Below are 24,214 nucleotides of genomic sequence, written 5' to 3' on the forward strand. Positions count from 1 at the left end.
CTTTTTAAATGTTATTTTACTCACAGCATGATGTGAAACTTTCTGATTGAGGTCACTTTGACAGCTCCTGTATTAGAGCTCTGAACATGTTAATTGTTGTTGTGAAGATGACTGATGAATTTGTTTAATACCAGATTTATTGTTATTGATGGAAGGAAAAGTGTGGAATCATTTGTCAACACATAACTTACTCACTAATCATCCCCAAATAATGAACCAGTGTCACAAAATATTTTAGTGGAATACCAACAACAATGTGCACATCCTGGCTGTACAAGAAGTGTAACATAGAACAATAGCCAATGTTCAAGTGATCTAGTACATTAAATCACCAGTTCTTATTCCACTGCCCACCAAATACTGCTTTTTGAAATTTCTGACTGACTCCCAATTCAGGTGCCATTACAAATGTGCATTGGTGTTTTGCGCAACAGGGATACCTAATACATTTGTTAACATATCAAGATATGCACATAGCTAACTGGTTAATGTCTGTGCTTTCACAGACTAAATCTATAGAATTCTCTCCTCCTGTAAATGAAAACTTTCATTTTTGGTCTTCTTTTGTGTTATAGCAGTGAGGAGTGTTCCCTCCTGATCTCTTAAGTGCTGTTTGTATTTTAAGACATGTAAACAGCCGGATAAATGGCTACAACAGAAATGAACAACATGAAAACTAGCACATCCCAAATAGTAACAGAAAATAGAAATACATGATAGAAATGGACATATCAATTGCTGAAACTAGTTACAAATACTCACCAACATATTCATCCCCCCCCCTCATCTGCACCCTTTTCTTTTATGCATAATTTTCCTTTTCTTGTCTGCCATTATGCATGTCAAACACCACTCTGAAATTTAAGACTTCCAAAATATGATAGCAACAACCTTTAAAAAAATTAAATGTTGCCAACAAGAGAGTATTGGCAAATGTTATGCTGCTATATAAACAGAAAGTGCATCAGAGTGTAAGCATATTGATACTATTCACTGTGTTTTGACTAACTCGTCTAATAGAACAACGCAGGAAGACCTATGCACAAATCTGAATTTCCACAAAAAATTAACAAGTAATATGAACTGTTTTCTACACACAAAACTTACATTTGTATGCCATAGATGACATAAAATAACATTAGAAAGATATTTATGTGGTGTGACAAAAAAGAAATGAAACACTTTATTAATGCATTTTTCAATAATTATTTTCAATCGTAATTCTTAATGCTGTTAAGAGTGTGTGTTCTTTGCCAACTTAGTAGCTTTAGGTGAGCAGTTTTCTACAGTGTGTTCACAACTCAGGTATGCAGTGGTGAGACATTGGACTTGTTTTTGGGAGGACTGTGGCTCAAATAACTGTCATTCAAATTTTAGATGTAGATTTTCCATATTTTCACTAAATCACGTGAGAGGGAAATGTGGGAATAGTTGCTTTGGCAGGGCATAGTCATTTTCCTTCCCAAATCTGTGTCTCTAATGACTAATTTTTCTTTTCTTCAATCATGTTATTCTTTTCGTTGGTTTGGTCTTTTGTTTATTGTTGTACCTGTATGGTGTAAAGTTAATTTTCATTGTACTTGTCTGTTTGTTTCTGTGATGTCTTTTTATCTTGTTTATTGCTCTTGGCCGTTTTATTTTTTCCCTTTCCCTCCTGATTTTAATTTTTATCTTTGACATGCATTCTTCTTACACCTTGTTTTGTCCTGTGGATACCCTCTCTTCTGTAAACCCTCTGTTTTCCTTACATATATTTTTATACTGCTATTTCTGTCATTTTATTTTATTACATTTAATTGAAGTCTGTGACAACATTTATGCTGTTGTAAAATGAAAGCAATGTGGGGGAGTAATGATCAGGGGCTAGAAAAATTTGCATTTTATGGCAAATGCAAAATATATGCCAATTCTGCCTCAAAATCCAAAAACACTAAATTATGTAACAAACACTATTTCATAGCAAATTGTACCCAGATGAACTATTGTATCAGAGATAGTTTGAAAAAGCTTTATTTTCTGCATGTAAATATTGAAAATGTAACCAGTTTTTACTTACTGGTATTGTACATCTTGCGACAATGCCCAATATGTAAAGATAATGTGCGTAAGAACCTGCTTGCAAAATTAATAAAAGTGCACAAATGCAATGATTTATTATTTTGTTTGATGCTCTGGTGCCATGGCAATTGTGAATGGTTTATTTAAGGGTCATTCCATGCAATACAGTGTAGTTCTAGGCCTTGGGCCCTAGCAATCAATAACAAAGAAACACATGTTTGTTAGCTTAACTTCAAAAGTTGTTATGATGCAGACACATTAATATGGTGATTTAGGTGCCTGTGGTTTGGTCTGTGATTGCGCCAAATACTTCTAGAGCTCAGGCTTGAACTATGTTGTTAACAATACTCTGCCAACCTCAATGAGTAATTGCAAGGTGGCTATTCCCAGATGCCTTGTGTTGTGCTTTTCTCGTTGTTTTCTTTCCTTATTTTGAAATGAGTGAGATGACTAATCCTGGTACATGTTGGATTTCAAGTACAACTCTTACAGTGCCAGAAGAGGTGGGTGATCTGTGATCTCTCTTGTCAGTCCTGCTTTCGCAGAACATGGCTGTAGGCTGCTTCCCTCCTAGAGGGAGGCAGGGATTGTTTCCCACACTGCTCCTCTCCCCTATGACAGTAAAAAATCTGGTTTGTTTTCACTTGCGGCCATCTGTCACTACATAAGTGTTCACACTATGCACTATAGCAATTGGATAACAAAATCTGTCAAGTTTATTTGATAGTGCTGAAATTCTTTCCCTAACGTTACAATACAGTTACTTTCAGTTTTACTTTTGCCCTAAGTACCTCGTCCGTTCCATCTGTAGCTTTGTCAAGCGTGGTATGCACAGCAATAAATGCACACTAAAGGTCAAACTTAATATTCTACAGATTTTATAATCTTTAAATTGAGTGGGAAAAGGCAAATAATGTCCACAAACACTTTAAATCAGAAATACATTCAGTTCAGTGGTGGGAAAATGCTACTCTTTTCAATAGAACCATCATTTGTTGAATGCTTAAATACAGCCAAATGAAGAAAACAAAGGCCATTTCAGATTAAAAAAAAAAATAATTGGCGAAGTTATTGCAAAACCAAACATTCTTATCAAAAAATCAGAAAGTTCAGAGTCCGCATGTTTTTTTTTTTTTTTTTTTTTTTTAAAAAAAAAGAAGTCATTTACAGAGAATGAAGGCTTTGCCTGTATTCTCTCATGTAGTGTGACAACCTTTTAAATTTGTGCTTCTAATTATTTACAAACAAAAGGTTTGACGTGAAATTTGGGAAAAATAGTTGCAAATTTTGCCAAAAATAGGTGCTAAATTTTCTGGTCCCTAGTAATGATGGTAATATGCTGAATTTGTACAATTGTATACATATATAAAGTCCTGCATAAGTATTTTAAAGTTCCACGTACATATATAAACTAAAATCCGCCACCACAGGTTTTGTCTGTGTGTTTTGCCTAATCTCAGGAACTACTGTAGGAATTTTGATAGTTTTAACTCTTAGATAGACTGATTCACGTGGAAGGTGTGTGGTCACAGGAGGTGATAAGAAAAGATTTTTTTGTGTATATTTAATATTTAAAGGTTGTGGAGGGAAATGTAGGAACAGGTCTCACAGGAACTGTAGCCTGCGCTGCACAGGCAATAGATTCGTGTGGCCAGCAACTGTGTCATGTAGACTACACTATATGGGCACTGCAATCGAGTGGCCACCAAGTTGCCTTAAAAAGCCTGCCACTGATGGTGCAGTTGAATGGACTGGGCAGAGTGTCAGCTCTAAGGTCCCATCCTTGCCATGAGATGTCACTCCAATTGCTATACTAGTCTATCCTGTGCAAGCCTCTTCATATTTGCATAACAGGCACACCCTACATCCAACACCACATTGACGTTTTCATGTTACTTCAAGATGTGTCCTGTCAACTGATTCCTTCCTTTAGTCGATTTGTGCCATGGCTTTCTTCCCCCGCCCCCCTAATTCAGTTACACAATCTATGCATCTAATTTTTGGCAATGTTTGGTAGCATCACATACACATATCAAATCCTTGTGTTCTCTTTTTTTCTGCCTGCTTATACTGATGCTTCACATTTCTACAAGGCTACAAACAGATAATTACATTCAGGAAAGACTTCTTAACATTTAGACTTATATTAAATATTAAGAAATTCCTCTTATTCATAAATGCCTGTCTTATCATTGTCAGTTTCTTCTTGTTGGTCCTTATCAGTTTTTTGCTGACCAAATAACAAAACTCATCTGTTGCTGTTAATTTGAGTGATATATTAATATGTGCTCTATGCAAAATTCTACCAAGCGGCTTCCCCTTCCATTCCTTTTCCCTAGCCCACATTCTCATGCTACTTTTTTTCTCTTCTTTTTCGTACTTTCAAATGTCTGTCCCTGTCACAATTAAATTTTCGTTTCCCTTAACTATCTGAATGCTTTCCTTTACCTCAGTATGCCTTCTTCAATCTCTTCATTACTTGCAGAGCTAGTTGGTATGTAAACTGTACAAATGTGGTGAATGATGATATGTTCACTATACTGTTGATAGCAGATTCTCTACATTACTATTTTCTTATTCGTTATTAGACCTACTCTCACATTATCCCTATATATGATTTTGTATTTATAGCCTGGTTCTCATCTGACCAAAAGACCTGTTCCTCCTGCCACATTATTTCACTAATTCTCGTTGTATCTGACTTCAGCATATCCCATTTTCTTTTTAAATACTCTAACTTCCCTATGCAATAAGGAATATAACATTCCACAAACTGCTAATTCTGTTTCTCTCTCTCTCTCTCTCTCTCTCTCTCTCTCTCTCTCTCTCTCTCTCTTTTCTGATAAGATTCTCGTGAGTAGTTTCCAATTGCAGATCCAAATGACGGGTTATTTTGCCTCCAGAATATTTTACCCAAGAGGGTGCCATCATCATTAAGCCATACAGTAGAGCTGCATGACCTTGGGGAAACCAAACTCAGTAATTTCTTCTTGCTTTCAGCTGTTCACAGTACAAGCTCCTTGAGCTACTAAAAGTTCTGCGACACCTCTTGTATGTGACATCACCACAGTTACTGCTCTGTTATGGCAGCATCTTTGGGATGGCTCTCTGTATCCTTCAGGCATGCAAGCCACACCACCTTGACATGTTTCATGATTCACGGTGGCAGAAATAGATAGCAACATTGTATACAATAAGTTGCAGAAGGAAAACTTGCAATGATGGCTGGCAATGAAGTCTGCTTACTAAACTTTCAAATGTTTGATTTTATTTAGTGGATTTTTTTTTAATGTATGCATTACAGAAGTCATTTGATGTGAAAAAGGAGACTTTTTCTCTTTGGTCTTGATTAATTGGTGAAAGTTACCAAGCAGGATGTGAGAAAAAGCATGAGGTATTCTTGTTGGGATTAGTTGTGCACATCTTACAGAAATTTGTGACATTCTAAGCTTTTGCTAATTTTTAGTAAGATACTTTTCAGTAATAATACCAGTTAGGTCTGTACAGAACGTTCCAGGAAGAATGGTCATTATCTAGGTATGTGACGGGAACATTCACATGAAGGAGAAAACTTCATGTTGATGAATTCCCTATTGTGAATACTTTCTGGGACAGAACAGAGCCCATTCAGTGTACATTTGTTTTTGAGCTAGAGGCATACACGTGTGTGTCTTACCCACCCAACGTCTTTGACATTTCATTCTACCCAACTTGCCTTGCTACTTACAACGTAATTGTGTAGAATGTTTTTCTGCCATTAAACTAGCCCGTTGTACACACTGCTGTTCATGGTATGCTGTGAGTGAAACAGTATTGAGGGGTGAGATTGTATCATAGAAAAGCATCAGTTAATTGTGTTCTTAAATGCTCTGGCTAAAATTCCACGCAGCAACACTAATGAAAATATGCAGGTATGGTGTATGTTTATGGCTTCTGCAAAGGTAGTGTTTCTACTGGTGTTGAAGAATACTGTCAGAGCTTTCTGATAGATGTAAATGTGTTAAAAATGCATTTTTTTCAGTTCATACTTTGTAAAACATCTTTTAATGTTTATTAACTGTTGTACATATATAAACCTTTTTCCATCTCAGAAATCTTTCAGAATAAAGTGTATTTCTATGTAAGTTTCTTGTTTCACTTTATCATTCCTGTCATATCTCTAAATATTGAACATTCCTCTATAAAGCCCTTTTGTATTGACTTCCCTTCTTCCCATCTCTGCATCTTTGCATCCTCTTACAGCATTTCATTTCATTCCCCCCACCCTTGGGGACCCTGTCCCTTGTCTAATCCTATCTGACAGATATTTCTGGAGAGCCTATAAAATGTAATAACATAATTCTGTAATTTATTTTTGGATTCTGTGAGTATGGCACTTGTTTCAGAAAACACCACAAGAAAAAGAAGCACAAGAAAGCTGCTGAAGTCCCTGATGCTGCTGAAGAAATTAAGCCAAAGGAAAACATATCTATTAAAATATCATCTGATGGCTCAAAGAGAGAAGTCAGAGAAGCAAGTAAACCAAAAAGTGAGGAAAAAATTGAGTCAAAAGAGACCAAAATTTTGAACGGGAGTGACACGGCTCATAAAGTAGAGCAGAAAGTCAAGAGTGTAGAGCCTCAGAAGAAACATGACAGCAGTAAAAATGGTGATACAAAAAATGAGATAAAAGACAAAAGTGTAAAAGACACCAGTGTAAAAGTTACTGTGGGGAAGGATGATAGTGTCAAAAGTTTAGGAACTAAAGAAAATGGTGAGAAGTGCTTAGTTGTGAAGAATCATAATTCAAAAGAATCACATGTGGTTGATATAGTTAGTAAGAATAAAGGAAACAAAGAGACAGGCTTGAAACCTTCACCAGCTAAAACACATTTAAGTACAAAGAGTGAAGACTCATCTGAAGATAACGACATTAGAGCTAAAGACTCAGAGTCTGACATAGACATTACTGTAATAGAAGATGACATTGATCTTGAGGATCTCATGCGACAAAAGGTAAGAGATTAGTGTAGCTTTCATATGTTGTAGTAAATGAATACTTAATTTTTTTATCTATTTCAGTTGTTAGTCATTGACAAGATTTATTCATGTTACTGTGTTCGCAATAACATCAGGTGCTCTCACGTATCTGCCTGTTCAGTAAGCATAGCTTGTGATGTGCATCTCATTCCACGCCCCCCCCCCCCCCCCCCCCCCCCCCGCCCCAAGCTGTCCCAATGTATGGTACACTGGCATTCATAGCATCACTGCTGAGCAAAGCGTAAAGAAGGGTGTTGCCAGGAGTACATATCCATGCATTGTGCTAATGAAGTAGCCATACATTATACAGTGTGTACATTATTCAGCAAATAGTGTGACAGTATGGATTAAACACATTGAAGATTGTCTAAACATTATATTCATTACTTTGAATTGTACCGCATAGCACATATCAATTAATACAAGCATGTTCGCAAATACTGTAAGGATACAAAATCAGAGAGTAAACAGCTTTTCAAAGAGTAAATATTTTTCCATAATTCACGTAATATTCTACAAAATGGCTATACACTTTTTAAGGTAGCGTACATTCTTCCTCACGGTTCAAGCCGTCTCCATACCAAATTTAATTGAAATTCGTTCTGCAGGTTACTTACAAAAACTTGACAAAGTTAATTTCCTTCACATTTATATTTTGGTATGAATAAAACTTTCAACTGTGGTATCTTTTTCCCTCAATACGATTTTGATGAAATGAAGCCTATATGGTGCCCAAGCCTATGCTAAAGTTACCTGTTAAAACCCCATGAAAGAGGTTAGTACATTACGACAGACAGAAATGATAGCTTTAGATAAAACTTTTAATCATGATTCCTTCCCCCCCCCCCCCTCCCCCCCGATCAGATTTTGATGAAGCAAACAGTTCAAGCCAAGAATGTGTCCTTTAATAACTTTCTTTTTATGCGGTGTGCATTCCATAGTTATATTTTCATCCCTGCTGAGAGTCCCTATTTTCTTATGGTTATTTTCATTTTTTTTAACTGTTTGAAGGTCTTAATAAATATAGCAATACATGTAGTCTGTGGACACTGTGGCTATCCAAGAGGTAGTGTGAACTGCTGGAAAGTTTACTGTGTTCCAAAACTCTACTTGAAGTGTTTAGTAATTCTGGCTTAGCTGCTACTTTTATCATGTATTGAACTAGTATTGGCATGTGTATTCAGATATAGAGATATGTAATCAGGCAGAATACGAGGCTGCAGTAGGCAATGTCTGTAGAAGACAACATGTGCCTGGTACAGTTGCAGGACCAGTTACTGCTGCTTCAATGTCAGGTTATCAAGATGTAAGTGAGTTTCAATGTGGTGTTATAGTTGACGCACCAGCGATGGAACACACCGTCTCCAAGGTAGTGATGAAGTGGGGATTTTCCTGTATGACCATTTCATGAGTGTACCGTGAATATCAGGAATCCCGAAAACATCAAATCTCTGACATCGCTGCGGCCGGGAAAAGATCCTGCAAGAATGTGACCAACGACGACTGAAGAGAATGTCAACATGACAGAAGTGCAACCATTCTACAAATCGCTGCAGATTTCAATGCTGGGCCATAAGCAAGTGTCAGCATGTGTACCATTCAACAAAACATCATTGGTATGGGCGTACAAAACCGAAGGCCCACTCTTGTACTTGTGATGACTGCATGACACACAACTTTACACCTAACCTGGACCTGTCGACACTGACATTGGACTGTTGATGACTGGAAACATTTTGCCTGGTCGTATGAGTCTCATTTCAGATTGTACGGGTGCGGAGACAGCATCATGAATCCATGGACCCTGCATGTCAACAGGCCAGTGGAGGCTCTGGAGATCCTGTATTGTTGTGGGGCATGTGTAGTTGGAGTGATATGGGACCCCTGATTCTTTTAGATAAGACTCTAAAGGGTACATGTACATAAACATCCTGTCTGGTCACCTGCAGCTGTTCATGTCCATTGTGTATTCCAACGGACTTGGGCATTTCCAGCAGGACAAGGAGACACCCCACATGTCCAGAATTGCTACAGAATGGCTCCAGGAACACTCTTCCGAGTTTAAACACTACAGCTGGCCACCAAGCTCCCCAGACATAAACATTATTGAGCATATCTGGGATGGCTTGCAAAGTGCTATTCCTAAGAGATCTCCACCCTCTTGTACTCATTCGGATTTATGGATAGCCCTGCAGGATTCAATGTGTCAGTTCCCTCCAGCACTACTTCAGACATTATTCGAGTCCATGCCACATCGTGTTGCAGCACTTCTGCGTGCTAGTGGGGGCTCTACACGATATTAGGCAGGTGTACCAGCTTTTTTGGCTCCTCAATGTATTTATTCATTTTACAGACACATAACCAAATGCACCAGCCAGTTCAACATAGACCTTGAGGCATAGTACAGATCTGTTGACCATAACAACCCATAATGTGGAGATAAACTGCAAAACAGTGCAGCAGACAACTTCTCCAGAAGACACAAAACAAAATATTTGAGTATACTCAGTAAACTCCAAACAACACACTGAACAAAAGTCCATTGATTTCACAGTTGTCATTCAAAACATATTCTATTTCCTTTCCTCCAATAAGCTGGAGCTAAGCTATAGGCTAGACAGCATTAATGAAAGCAAGAAAGCATATCGAACCAGTTTTGAAAGTAGGTCTCGTTAATAACCATTTCCGTGTCGTCTAAGAAACACCCTCATTGACCTTGGACCTTGTCGAGTTGCATTGGATTGTGTCCTCAATGATACATGTAACCGTACCATAAGTGCAGCGACAATGGAGGGTTATCTGTGGAGAGGGCAACCAAAATGTGGTTCTTGAGGAGGAGGAGCAGCAGCAGCAGCCTTTTCAGTAGTTGCAGGAGAGTCTCGATGATTGACTGACCTGGCCTCATAACATAAGCCAATTTGGCCTTGCTGTGCTTGTACTGTGAATGACTGAAAACAAGGGGTAACTACAGCCATGATCTTTCTCTCCTATGGCACATCACTCTGCTATGTGTCTGAATGATGTTGGCATCCTCTTCCCCCTTTTTTATTTTCGGATAGGGACTACTCATGAGAATGTGTATCTGATCTGATGCAATATTTCACTTGACAGCTTGTGTCTAAGTAGCTATACTGGAGTTGTGAGGCTACAGTAGCTGCCACCGCACATGCCCAAGGCTCGACTGATAGTGCCAAAATATGTTTTGCAAATGCATAATAATGTATATGCTTTATAACAAAGAACATGTTTTTGACAATGGAAAAACCAATTACAGAGAAAAATTGTTTGATAATGTATGAAACCAAGAGATAAGTAACAACAAAGGGTAATGACAGTGTCTATGAGAAGTCATACCAAATCATTACTGTAATGGCTGCATATAAAACATTGTCTAATAGTGTAAACCTAACAAAGAACACACAGTCAGCATTTGTTGAACGAAATAAAGAAATAGGTGCATACCCTGTTGCAGAGTGAAAGAATTAATTATGGATACATTTACTCTCACCAATTTATCGTGTCAGTGGTGCAATTTCACATTGCCCTCATCAGTATTATTGTTTGAATTGGTGCCAAAACTAGTCATCATCATCGTCAACAGGAGAAACCATTAACTGTAGATTGTCTTTTATAATTTCATCTACAGTCTGCTTCTCATAATCTCGCCAAAATGTTCTACTTTCTTCCTCCATGATGTGACATCTACAGTAGCAAGACCTTCATGTAATAGCCTGTCCATTTCGCTTTTAGTAAAAGACTTATTATTTCAAATGTAAATCTTAAACTCACTTCAAACCAATTCAATTAGTTTGAAATGGCAGCAATAGGAAGTAGCCTAATTACCAAATGACCCATTCCCTTGCAGCTTCATCATAAGTACATAAATATACATCACAAGCTTATTTTGTTTCACAAGTGAATACGAGATCAGCTTTGTCACTCTCATGTCCGCAGCAATGTATCTCACCAGGAACCACAGCAACATAGTTTCTTTATGGCCACTAGTCATGGTTTTGTTTCGTATCACCAAATTGTAAGGTGCATTATCCATTACTAACATTGTCAGAACACCAAATTGGAGTCACAAATCTTTAAACCATTGCAGAAATTGTGGGTTGTCCATAACGTCATGGTAGTCACAGATTTTTCCCAATCGAAAAGCTGAAAGTCCTTCATGCGCAGAACTGAAGAATCTACGCGAGCCACAGTTAATCTTGCTCCTCTTCCTGTTGGCAGATGAGCACTGCTATTTGGAGTATCATCTGACTAGCATTTATCAAAAGCTTCTCCAGCAGCGACCCAGGTTTCATCTAACCATGTAATTGAATGGAAAAGGTTAGATTGCTACTCACTGTAAAGATGACACATTTGTCTGTCTGCAACTCAATGTGTCATATCAACGGTGACTAGCGATCTACCCTTCCTCTTATATTGTTGATATTCTAACTCAGAGTTACCATTGTTTCATGTAACTGAATGGATATTCTTTCGTATAATTTTTGTAAGTTACCATGAGCCACAACAATATGAGATTTTTCAAGCAACTGTCTAACTTTTTAAAGTCAAAGCCCATATACCATACACCATTTTAATTGATGCCCCTCCCCTGAAAAAAGTTCACAATCTCTTAGCAACTTGGGACATTCTTTCCATAAATATGCCAATGGAAATGAGCAATTTTGCTATTGTGGGGCAGTCTTTCCATAAATGTGTCAGTGGACTGCAGCAGTTTGGAATGAATGTTGATCTGTAACTAGGCAAGGCTGCACCTCTCTCTCTCTCTCTCTCTCTCTCTCTCTCTCTCTCTCTCTCTCTCCCTCCCTCCCTCTCCCTCTCCCTCCCCAGGCGTGCTTAAAAACAGTTTTCTCTGCAGGATCCTTGCTCAACACTGTTTACTTCAGGCCTTTCACTAGGTTGTAGAGTGCCCAGTTCTTTTTCTTGTGCTTCTAAAACTCTCATGTCCTTTGCAGCAATTCTAAAGCGTATTTAAGTGATGTCATTTTGGTGACATTCTTTAATAAATAAAAACTGTAGTTGAAGCAATGACACAACAGTTCTAAATAGAACCAGGTGATATACACTAGCAGTGTTTATGTAGAAGTCTGCAGCATGGTCGTGCCAGTGTCAGAACTGGCTTATGTTGCTGTTCTATAGTTGGTTCAGAGGACACAGTGCCTCATGTTCCTTGTTTGTTTATCAGTCATACTGCCAACTTTAAGGCATTTGTGGAATGACCGTGAAGTAACATGTTCCAGCAGGCTGGGGATAAGTGTCAGGAAAAGCAAGACAGACATTCTACAGGTGGATTCCGTAGCTGCGAAGGTAGACACGATGCCAACATTTGAGACAGTAGTTCAGTCTGTATGCCAACTATCTTCATATTCAAATAAGAGATTGAAACAATATGCTGAGCTATAGGAAATTATATAGATAGCTAAAGAACATGAACATTTAATTGTGATCAGTGATTTGAATTCAGAGAAAGTCACCTAGTAGAATTTTCCACAGAGCATAATTTAATCATTCCTAACACTCGCCTAAAGAATCATGAAAGAAGGTTGTCTGTGTGGAAGGTACCTCGAGACACTAGATGCTTTCAGATTAATTATATAAATGAAATACAAGATTTCGAATTTGAACTTTAAAGTGCCAGACATTTCCAGCAGCAGATGTAACTGTCCAAACTTTATTGTTTGTGAACTGTATACTAAAACTGATGAAACTGTAGAATGGTAGGCAATTTAAGGGTAGTTTGCAGGCCCTATGCAGTCAGTATTAAAGAGGCCATGTTTATGTACCTTTATCTGTGAAACTAATATAGATAACAGTCTCTAATTTTTGCAGGTAACTTATCCATGTTATTTGTATTTTAAGTAACTGAATTAAGAGACAATTTAAAAAGAAACACATAAACACACAGGGTGTGATACAAAAGATTCAAGACTTAACTCAGAACTACAAATTTATTGGACATTTAAGTACAGGGGACTAAAATTCTTCAAAATATGATCCTTCAGCATCGACACAACGCTGCCAGTGCATCTTCCACTGTTCGTAGCCCTTCTGGAAGGCCTCTGGCATCATGCTGTCAAGGGATCTCATCGAAGCCTGCTGGATGGCGTTGATGGAGTCAAATCTCTTCCCTTTTAGGCCTGTCTTGATTCGGGGGAAGAGGAAAAAGTCACTTGGAGCCAAGTTGGGGCTTTAGGGTGGTTGCGCAAGTGTTGTCATGTTGAACTTGACCAAAACTTCGGCAGCGGCGCGCGATATGTGCGCGGGCGTGTTGTCAAGGTGGAGAATCTAGTCGCCTTTGATTGCCAGGCGAACGTCGCGAACTCGATCTCTCAAGCAGCGGAGCACTCAAACTAAGACGATGGTCACTGTTTAAAAGTTCCCACACTCTCTCCACATTTTGATCCATTCGGCTTGATGAAGGCCTCCCAGAGCGCTCGTCGTCTTCAGCATTCCCGCCGCCATCTTTGAAACATTTGTGCCACCTGAAAATCATTGCACGGGACATGGCTTCTTCTTTAAAGCCTCTTGAATCATACCAAGAGTCTCCGTGGCGGTTTTGTTCAATCGCACGCAAAACTTAATCGCATAACGCTGCTCTAAATGCTGCTCCATTTCCGCCTCTTCAACCCAGGTCAATGACACGCACTCATGCTGCAAACGATGGGCACTCTGTAGGGTACCGGAGGCAACTGCCGCAATGGCAGTTCAACCTGATACACCCCCCCTCCCCCCCACACTACTTCCCCCACTTGGCGGAACTAGTCCGTGCGTGCTCCCCTACTCAGAAATAAATCAGTTTTGAAACTTCTGAATCACACCTAGTGTGTGTGTGTGTGTGTGTGTGTGTGTGTGTGTGTGTGTGTGTACATATGCTATTTGTCATAGTGAATATTTGTACATGTAAGCTCCCAGTTTCACACCTATTAAAGTCAGTGGGCTATAGGTATAATATATTGTAATAAAACAGGTCATGTTTTATGTAGCCATCACAAATAGCTTTTTATATCACATTTAAAATGATAAAAACTCTCTCATATTTTTAAATTAATGCTCAAAAGTGCCCAGCAGCATAGTCAGTGTAACCTTCTTTGCCACCATACTTCTCTAAAAGCTGCTTCTTTCTGGTTGACCTGTCTTATTTGGTAGTGAACTTGGCTGCTGCTGTGTGTTGGCATGTGCCAGCTTGTGTAATAATTTCAACCACTTTGTAGTATGTTAGCATAGCTGGCTCTTTAATTAATTCCAAAGTAATTAACAGTTTTGTCCAAACTATTGTTTGCATGCTTATATTTGTTAGTTTCATGATTAAAACAAATAATTCGGCCTAACTTTTGTAGTAGAAGAAACTGTTAAAAAGAATATGTGTAACACAATTAGGCTGCATGTTGAAACAATGACAGTGTCTGTTTCATACGTACCTGATTGTTCCAGAGGAACTGTGAGTTACGTGGTTAGGTTTTTACTGCTCATAGATATTCAACAGTAATCTATTGTAGCAGTATGTGGAGGTTCGCCTGAAAACTATTAATGAGGCTTATCAAAAGTGAAACAATTGTGCACTGGCCACATTAAGTTTGTATATGGAGATGGGAGGGGGGTTGTGAAAAGTGAAAGTAAATAACTGTGAAACGCAAATGTGTACTGTTGGCTACATTGTTTACTGTAGACAGTACTGCACTTCCACCCCCCCCCCCCCCACCCCCCCAATTTTTTTCAACCAGTACGTCGACACCAAGGACAACAAACAAAGAAGAAATGAAATTGGGTGAACATCGTTACAGTATCATTCAGAGATTAAATAGGGAAGGCAGCACAGGATCACATAAGTAAAATGACAAGGCATAGTAGAAATCCTCAGATAACTCCGGATTTCCAAATGTAATTGTTTTTAGAAGAAAATGTAAAAATGCAGCAAATGAAGCAGGTGAAAGGAAATATAGATGCCTAAAAAATATGATTGACAGAAAGCGAAAAATGGCTATGCGGGAGTGGATAGAAGACAAATGCATGGCTATAGAAGCAAGCATAACTAGGGGAAAGATATATCCAACAAGATATATCTTGTGTATAGGAAAATTAAAGAAGCATTTGGAAAAAAAGCAGTAATAATATGAATATCAAAAACTGAGATTGCAAGCCAGTACTAAGCAAAGAAGAGAAAGCTGGAAGTTGGAAGGAATATATAGATTTACATATCAGGGGGGCAGATTTGAGGGCAATATTATAGAAAGGGAAGAGGAAGTAGGTGAAACCGATACAGTATATATGATACTGTGAGAAAAATTTGATAGATCACTGAAAGACCTGAGTGAAAACAAGGCTCCAGGCATAGATAACATTCCCTCAGAATTATTGAGGTTCTTTGGAGAGCCAGCAACAAAAAACTAATTCTTACCTGGGGTGCAAGATACATGATGGAGGTAAAGTGCTACCATACTTCTCAAAGAATGTAACAATTGTAAATTGAAAGAAGACGGGTGCTGACAGGTGTGTATGCTACCAAACATTCAGTTTAATAAGTCGTGATTGCAAAATATTTACACAAATTATATATAGAAGAATGGAAAATCTGGTAAAGGCCGAACTTGGAGAATGTTACTTTGGGTTCTGGAGAAAAGCAGGAACACGCAAGGCAATTTTGATCATATGGCTCGTCGTAGATAAGACAAATAAAATAAAAAGTAAATTTTTTGTGACTAGGGCCTCCCGTCGGGTAGACCAATCACCGGGTGCAAGTCTTTCAATTTGACGCCACTCCGGCAACTTGCGCAGCGATGGGGATGAAATGATGATTAGGATAACCCAACACCCATTCCCTGAGCGGAGAAAATCTCTGATCCAGCTGGGAATCGGACCTGGGCCCTTAGGATTGACATTCTGACATGCTGACCATTCAGCTACTGGGGGCGGACATAGATAAGGTGACGAAAGGCAAACCTGCATTTATAACATTTGTTAATTCAGAGAAACTTTTGACATTGTGAACTGGACTACAGTCTTTGATGTTATGAAGGTAGCAAGGATTAAATACTGAAAAATTCTTTATAATTTATTAAAGTATGGATAATTTATTTATAGTACTAAAAGTTCATTTATAGCTTGCACAGAAACTAGACTGCAGTTATACGAGTTGAATAACATGAAGAGGAAACCAAAATTTAGAAGGGGTGAGACAGGCTTCTAGCCTATCCTTCATATTATTCATTCTGTATGTTCATCAAACTGTGAATGAAACTGAGAAGTAATTTCTGTAGCAAATTAAAGTTCAGGGACAAGATATAAAAGCTTTGAGGTTTGCCAATGGTGTAACTGCCAGAGATGGGTAAGGTCTTGGAAGAGCAGTAGACAGAATGGATGGCTCATGAAAGGATTACAAGAGGAACCTTAACAAAAGTAAAACAAGGCAAAGGAAGTGTAGCCAAATTAAATTAGGTAAGGCTGTTAAATTAGGTTAGGAAATGAGACACCGAAGGTAGTAGATGAAGTTTTGCATTTTGGACTGTAAACTAACTGATGATGACTGAAGTAGAGGGGATATAAAATGCAGACTTGACAGAAACAAGTGAAACATATTTGCAAATCTGTCAATATCTAATATCAGTTTAAGTGTTTGGTAGCCTCTCTCAAAATATTTGTCTGGAGTACATCAATCTTGAAGTGGAATATGGATAATAATCAAATCAGGCAAGAAGAAGATAGAGGCTTTCAAAATGTGGTGCTATAGAACCACCCTGAAGAATAAATAGATAGGTTGGATAACAGATGAGAAGGTACTTAATTGAATTACGGGAAAAAATGAATTTATGGCACAACTTGACTAAAAGAAGGGATTGGTTGATAGAACACATCCTGAGGCATCAAGGAACTGTCAATTTGGTAATGGAAGATAATGGATAAGTTGGGGGGGGGGGGGGGGGAGGCGGGTAAAATTTCTAAAGGGAATCCAAGGCTTCAATACAGTAAGCAGGTTTGAATGTTTCAGGTGTTAACCGACAGATGACAAAAGACATGAATGTATGCTATTCAGTATATCTTCTATTACTGGACTGTGCTGCTTGGTAAAGTGTTTAATTTCGCTTGGTGTGTTCAAATGTAGGCATTTTCAATCATAGAAAACTAAGAAACTAAAATGAATCATTCATGCTGTTTGTACTTACCTGATAGATTAAAACTGTGTGTCATGGACATTTATTGGTAGTACGTTGTTGGACCACGTACTGTATTGTGCAGAAATAACCCAACAATAATAAAAATATATGCAAAGCCAAAACGTTGCACTCATGAAGAAACGAGGTTTATACTCGTGAAGAAACAAGGTTTATCGTAGCAAGTATATGTCAATTATTGTGGTAGATTGAAGTTAATTTCTCAACTAATTTATTTCCCAGTTAAAATATAAACTCAGGATGTTTATTTTGCTTGGAAAAAAATGGTGGTCAGATAACACAAAGTTGTTAAATATGCTCACTGTAGTGGTGATCTTTTAAATGTAGTGTCTTCTGTAGCACAGTCTCTATTCTTAACTTAACCTATCTTTGGTATAAATGCCTAGCTGAGGAAATTTGTGGAATAAATTCTATCTTTTGCAATTTTGGTTCAGGCACTGCTTCAAGCGAGACTTGGAGCATATATGTCTGAAGAAGATGATGAAGATGATGATGATCGATCTGAACTCCGTGGAGATGCTAAACCAGTTCCTGAAATAATAACTTTAGGTGATGATGACTCTGACGTAAAAGGGCATTCAAGTAAGAGAAAACATGAAAGGAAGAGACGTCGGCATAGCAGGTAAGTTTTCTGTGTTTACCTATGGACCAACTGCATCAGTCTCATACTTAAAGACTACTGTAGTGATAGGTCCCCCTAAGTGCAATAGTGTTTGGCAGGTTAGTGTCGTTCAGCATTTAATTCTAGATGATGGATGTAAAGATCAAGGGCTGGAAATTTGATTTGTCCTAGGTTTTTTGTATGCACTTAACATTTCTTTCACATCAAGCAGTGTTTGTTGATGTGAAAAATGCCAAGTTGCGCCTTGAACCAGAGTCTGCCTCAAACAGTGGCCCACTTGTTAACTAAGTGGGTAAGTCAGTTCAAAGGTCAGAGGAAGACAAGATCGTACCACCACAATGCCTAGTGAAGCACTGCAGTGCTCATACCAATGTTCAGATTTAAGGCAGCTGTAGTTTAATGTCTTAATACGTATGTGTAATATTATGTGTAATACTGTGTGTGCAAACAAGGCTTAATATGCATTTAAAACATAATGATAAAAAAAAATAAACAGTGCAGAAACTTCGCAAAATATTTGCATGCATCCACAAACTTGAGGCTGCATGATCTGCCCCTGATCCTGTTTTCTAGGACTGGCCACCAATCACACAAGTGTGAACTGCCATCTTTCCCGTTTCTTATTCCTTTATTTTGTTCAAATCTGACCCTGGCAGTCGGTCTTTATTTACACCTCTAGGGCTAGCCCTTTTTGTATTCTGTAATTGAGAATATATCCCTAGTTTTCTTTAAATAACTCTTTTTATTTTGTCTCGTCCCTTTTGATACTCACAATCCCATCCTCGGTATCTTGTACAGATTATTTTTATTATTATTATTACACATATTTATGTAAATAATCAATTGCAGTTTATTTCTGAGCAGATTTTTAAATAGATACTACATATTAAAAATAAAACCAAATATGACTGTCACTACACATTTTATAAGTTGAGGAATGGGAGAGATTTAGAGCAAGAGAAGAATCCCCCCCCTCCCCCCCCCCCCCCAAAAAAAATCCATGTGAAATGATGGAATGCACATGACATAAATCAGCCTTTGTGACCATTTAGTCCACAATATGAGAGAATACTCTTGTCTTAGCAACTTGGTGCTGTTAACTATCAGTAACAGCTAGTTCATGAATCTCGCTGAATATGCTGAGACTGCATTTCGGTGTGTAGACTGAGGCATGGGGTTGTGTTGTGTTGAGTAAGGTTGGTGGAGGGAGAAAGAGGCCAAAAGTGCGAGGATGGGTAGCTGGCGGAATGGAGGTAGGCAGCAGCTGTATGGGATAGGAATGCAGGAGGAAAAGGCAGCATGTGCATGGCATGGGGATATGACAACACATGGGTATCAGAACCTTGAGTTTGTCCAGCACATGATGACAATGACATGGAGGCACGGTTTGGGACTGCATGACAGGACAGAGGAAGGGGGGAAGTTGGGTGAAAGGTGTGTGTACATTTGGTTAGTGGAGAATCAGTAAACCCCCTGCATCCACACTATCTATCCAAGTTTCTCCTTCCTCTGTACTGTCACCCCCTCCCAGTCCACACCTCCATGTCATCGCCATTGTGTGATGTACAAACTCACCGGCAGTGGTGTCCATGTACATGTACTCTAGCTCATTAAAGGATTTGTCTAAAACCTTGCAAACTTTTCATTCTTTTCTCAAAAATGGTACAAATGGCTCTGAACACTATGGGACTTAACATCTGTGGTCATCAGTCCCCTAGAACTTAGAACTACTTAAACCTAACTAACCTAAGGACATCGCACACATCCATGCCCGAGGCAGGATTCGAACCTGGTTCCAGACTGAAGCGCCTGGAACGGTATGGCCACACTGGCCGGCCATTCTTTTTTGTTTGCCTGTTGATGATTGGATGCTTCTACTACTCAGAGCTTGGCCTCCTTTAATCCTAACTTATTTACATTCTTGCAGAACTTTCCTTAGCATTTTCACTGTGTACCCAGGTTAACAGAAACGCAGTTACCAGCAAATCAGTTAAAGACTTTCAGTGAAATGCTGTTACCTATATGTATGTGTTGCCTTCTGGGGTCAACCGATGGTTGTCTTCTTACATGGCTGATGTAATGCCACATCACCAGAGATGCTGTGCAGGACACTCCCTGTCCCTAGTTTATTTACCACCCTCTCTCTCACAGTTCAATGGCAACATATTGCCCAACATTACTTAATCCTACGTATCACTCATTGAGTACCCCTATTAACACAATCATTATATACTTCAAATTAAAACCAGGCATGAGAAATCATCAGCTACAGCCTGAAATTGTGAGGTTTCTTAACCCCTCAGGCTGGGAGCCCGAGTACGTACACGCTCGCTACGAATGTCCGTACTGGCGGCATCCTGACCACGTACTCGCCAGTTGCAGTCTTGGAGGTAAAACTGTATTGCTCTGCCATCTGTTGACTACAGCCGATACTACTTCGTCAGCTAACTATAGACATATTTGTGCTGCTCTTCTTCGAAGATCTTTGTCACGAAGTGGGGCAGTCAGGTGAAATAACGTGTTGTATCTTACAGTACGAGCGACACTCTTAAATGCAAAACGATGCAGTGAAACACTTTGCGCGGTCTAACTTCAGAGCAAATTCTCACAGTTCTCAATGAACCGACGAATTGTTTAGATAGTATAAATGACAGTGGGAGTGATCAAGATGTTAATGATGAAAGTGATTTTGACTGTTTGGAAGAAACACCTGAAAGAAGTGAAGAAGAAATGGCAGACAGTCATGATGACATCGAACAAGGTGCACAAGTGAAACGCGCACAGAATGAAGAAGACTGGAATTGGCAAGAGGTTGACAGTTCTTATGTCTCTTTGAAAACACCATTCGTTGGTAAATGTGAATCTGTGATACAGGTAAATTCTGCACCTGAAGCGTTCAAGCTATATTTCAGTGAAACCATTGTAGAAACAATCTTGTGTGAAACTAACCGTTATGCTGCAAATTGTATATAAAAACAGACTGCTCTACAACCTCATTCTAGACTACGTAACTGGGTAGATACTGGCAAAGATAAGCTTTGTGTGTTTTTCGCACTGCAGATGTTGATGGAAATTATTCAGAAGTGATCCATAAAGTTGTATTTCAGCAAGTATCCACTTTTGAGCATGCCGATTTTTTACCAGTGTATGCAACAAGACAGGTTTGAGTTACTTTGCAGATTCCTCTATTTTGTAAACAATGAAGAACTGAATACATTTGAAGGCAATAAGAGATTGTTCAAGTTGGATTCCATCATTCAGCACTTGAATGATACATTTAGAAATACATACAACATGGGAGAAAACATTTCTGTTGATGAATCTCTTACGTTATGGAAAGGAAGGTTGGCAATAAAAACCTATCTCTCAAATCAGCAAAGTTTGTTATAAAGTCCGATGAGATCTGCGAATCTTTCACAGGTTATTTATGGCAATTTATTATTTATGCAGGAAGTTCCACAGAAATAGAAACTAAATATCTTTCTGCAGATACCCTGGAAACCAGTCGGATTGTAGTGAAGCTTGTTGAGCCTCTTTTCAACTTAGGCCATACGCTCGGGATGGACAATTATTAAAACAGCATCCTTTTTTGCCACATTTTGAAGGAAAGAAGTATGAATGTAGCTGGCACATTTCGACTGAATAGTAAGAATGTACTTGATGCCTTGAGACGTGCAAAACTGAAGAATGGTGAACTTGTAGATAATCATTCACACAGTGTAATGGTACTGAAATGGATGGATAAAAAGCAGGTTGCCTTTATTTCTACATTTCATAATGATGCAGTTGTTACGGCAACCAAAAGGGGCAAAGAGGTAAGAAAGCCTCGGTGCATAAAAGAGTACAATAGTTTTACGGATGGTGTAGATTTGAAGGAACAGAAACTACAACCTTTTCTCATGGAAAGGAAGAAAGGTGTAAAGTGGTATATGAAAATGTTTAGAAGGCTGATGAATGTTGCGGAGCACAATGCTTTTATTGTTTACAGTGCTAGCGAAAAAAAGCAGAAGAAACTCATATAAATTTCAGGCTTCTGCTCATAACACAATGCTGGAAATTCACGGGAAGAATGTAACTTCACCTCGATGTGGGCGACCTTCAAAAACTGTGCCTGAATGGCTTACAGCAAGGCATTTCATTGAGAAGATCTCACCAACAGAGAAGAAGAGTAAGCCTACAAAGAGATGTGCAGGTTGCTGCAAGAAGACAGGGAAACCTAAGGAAACATCATTGTGGTGCAAGGACTGTGGTGTAGGACTTTGTTTTGAAGATTGTTTCAAAATATACCACACTCAAAATTCATTTTAAGTGAAAGTGTGTGTTTTAATCGTAATAAATATGTATTGATACCAATTCCTGAAATTTTTGTTACATTTGGACAAGTAATTCCCAACCTAGAGAAATTTCACTGAAACGCTGCATTCTGGTGCCAGCCAGCCAGCCATATAAACTATCGCCAGTAGGCTAGGCATGCAACCAGAAACTACTGGCTTGAAGGATTAATTTAAGTCATCTTCCAACTCTACCTCCTCACCTGCAGATCATAACTGAATAAATAGTGATACGAGCAGTTGAGTTCCTAAGATCCATGTTGGTGTCTTTTCTGCCATACTTCATGTAGAAAAGTGCAGGATCAGAAGTAGCTAGGCATGCCCCATGGCCTGATACCATTGTCTGAGTTAACTCTGTCCACTACTCGCAATATTCTTTCCTCTGAGGTGGAATATTGTTGCCTCAAGGATTTGAATGTGGCAGCAGAATCTCTGACAGCTCTACTTGCAGCACAGGAATAGGAGAGGAGCACTTACTATATTCAAAGCATTGTGAACAGGAAGTGAGCACTGATGGCATTGTTGCTGTCCTTCAGCTAGAAACCTATATCCAGCAGCTGATTTACGTGGTAGCATAAAGTTCACTACAATTTCGTTTAACTCATAACTGGTGTCTATAATCTCTGCAATCCACCAGTTACAGTCATACACACACGCCACAAACATCCCCCTTCTGTGGTTGTGAATTTGAATATTATCCTGCTGTTTCTGAAATGTTGGTTGAACGAATGAAATTTCTTCTTTCTTGCTCTGTTAAGTGCGAGCAATATGAGCTCACCCATTACTTTGGGTCCAAAAATGTGTCTTCTGAATTCCTTTCACAGGACTGGTTTAATTGGACCATTCTTCTTTTTTCTGCTCACAGAATTCTTCGATTTCCTCTTTGGACAGAAGAGTGAGGGCTGTGGATGTGTAAGATTTCACGACTCGTAACCTCCTCAGCATTCTGAATTATAGCTGTATTTGATCTTAAAAGATTATGTTTCGTAGCATGGTGCTTCATCAGGCTGCCTAAATCATCGCAAGGCCCCTTCCCATGACCTGTAGCACTGTATGCCCCGTCAGTTGTCACCATCAACTAAACTTAATTCAAACAACTGGTAACAATTTTTAAAGTGACTAGGAGCACCAACGGAAATAATGATGATCTACTCTGCCCCTTTTTGTAGTTGAAGAATGTGGCGCATTGGTAGCAAAGCATGTGATGACTCACATCCTGTGTCATTACTTGTAACTGCAGCACTTGTGGTCACCTGGTCATTACTCGAGTGATACCCTTGTCCTTCTTGTGGGAGAATTACAGACCAGTTCTCAGCAAAATCACAGTGAAACACTAAACATAGTTCTTTAGCCAGTACACACCCTTTCACTTCTGCAACGTGTTGTTGCAATTTCTTCAGATGCCGGTATTTTACTGCTTTCACTGACCATTTACCAAGTTCATCAATGAAACTGTCAAAGACAACAGTTTTCTTAATTACTTTATTTTCCTCCCATGTTGTATATGTAATTTATGCAGAGTTATTGCTACGTCTTCCAGACCAAGTGTCCGTAAAGACAGTCCTCCCTTTCCATGGCAGTCACCACATTCGTGATACAAACAAGTCTCTCGCTGTACGTCACAGACTACTAATGATTTCACACACCCAACCGAGGTGTCGTATGTCACGTTCTCCAGTAAGTTATTAAAGGTTACCACCAAAAGTTCAAAATTTGCATACACACACAGAGACCTGTAAGTGAGTGTGGAACCACCCCCTGCATAAAATTTTGATCTTCCAATATGTGAAGTTGTGTAGCTGCTCTTATAAATTGCAAAAGTGTCTTTAATACTGCGAGTCATGTACCTCTTCACTTTCAAAACTTTTTGACCTTCAACTGTTACACTTATAGTTTTTTTTGGGCACTCTGGCGAGTAAAGTCCCATTTACCTTCCAGATAAAATGACTGCACTATTTGAACTTGAGCTGCTGCTACAGGATGACCATAATAGGGATCTGGTC

General features: G+C 38.9%; 1 protein-coding gene across 2 annotated transcripts in view; it reads left to right on the forward strand.

Annotated features, from left to right (window-relative positions):
• Positions 1-24,214, forward strand: part of LOC126365768 (serine/threonine-protein kinase PRP4 homolog) — a 266,407-nt gene that overhangs the window by 12,795 nt on the left and 229,398 nt on the right. For both annotated transcript variants that reach the window (XM_050008287.1, XM_050008286.1), the window contains exons 3-4: positions 6,444-7,053; positions 17,693-17,880. In XM_050008287.1, the coding sequence (XP_049864244.1) occupies positions 6,444-7,053; positions 17,693-17,880 (798 nt within the window). The remainder of the gene's footprint in view (positions 1-6,443; positions 7,054-17,692; positions 17,881-24,214) is intronic.

This window comes from Schistocerca gregaria, chromosome 4 (assembly GCF_023897955.1).
Source record: "Schistocerca gregaria isolate iqSchGreg1 chromosome 4, iqSchGreg1.2, whole genome shotgun sequence".
Taxonomy (NCBI): Eukaryota; Metazoa; Arthropoda; class Insecta; order Orthoptera; family Acrididae; genus Schistocerca; species Schistocerca gregaria.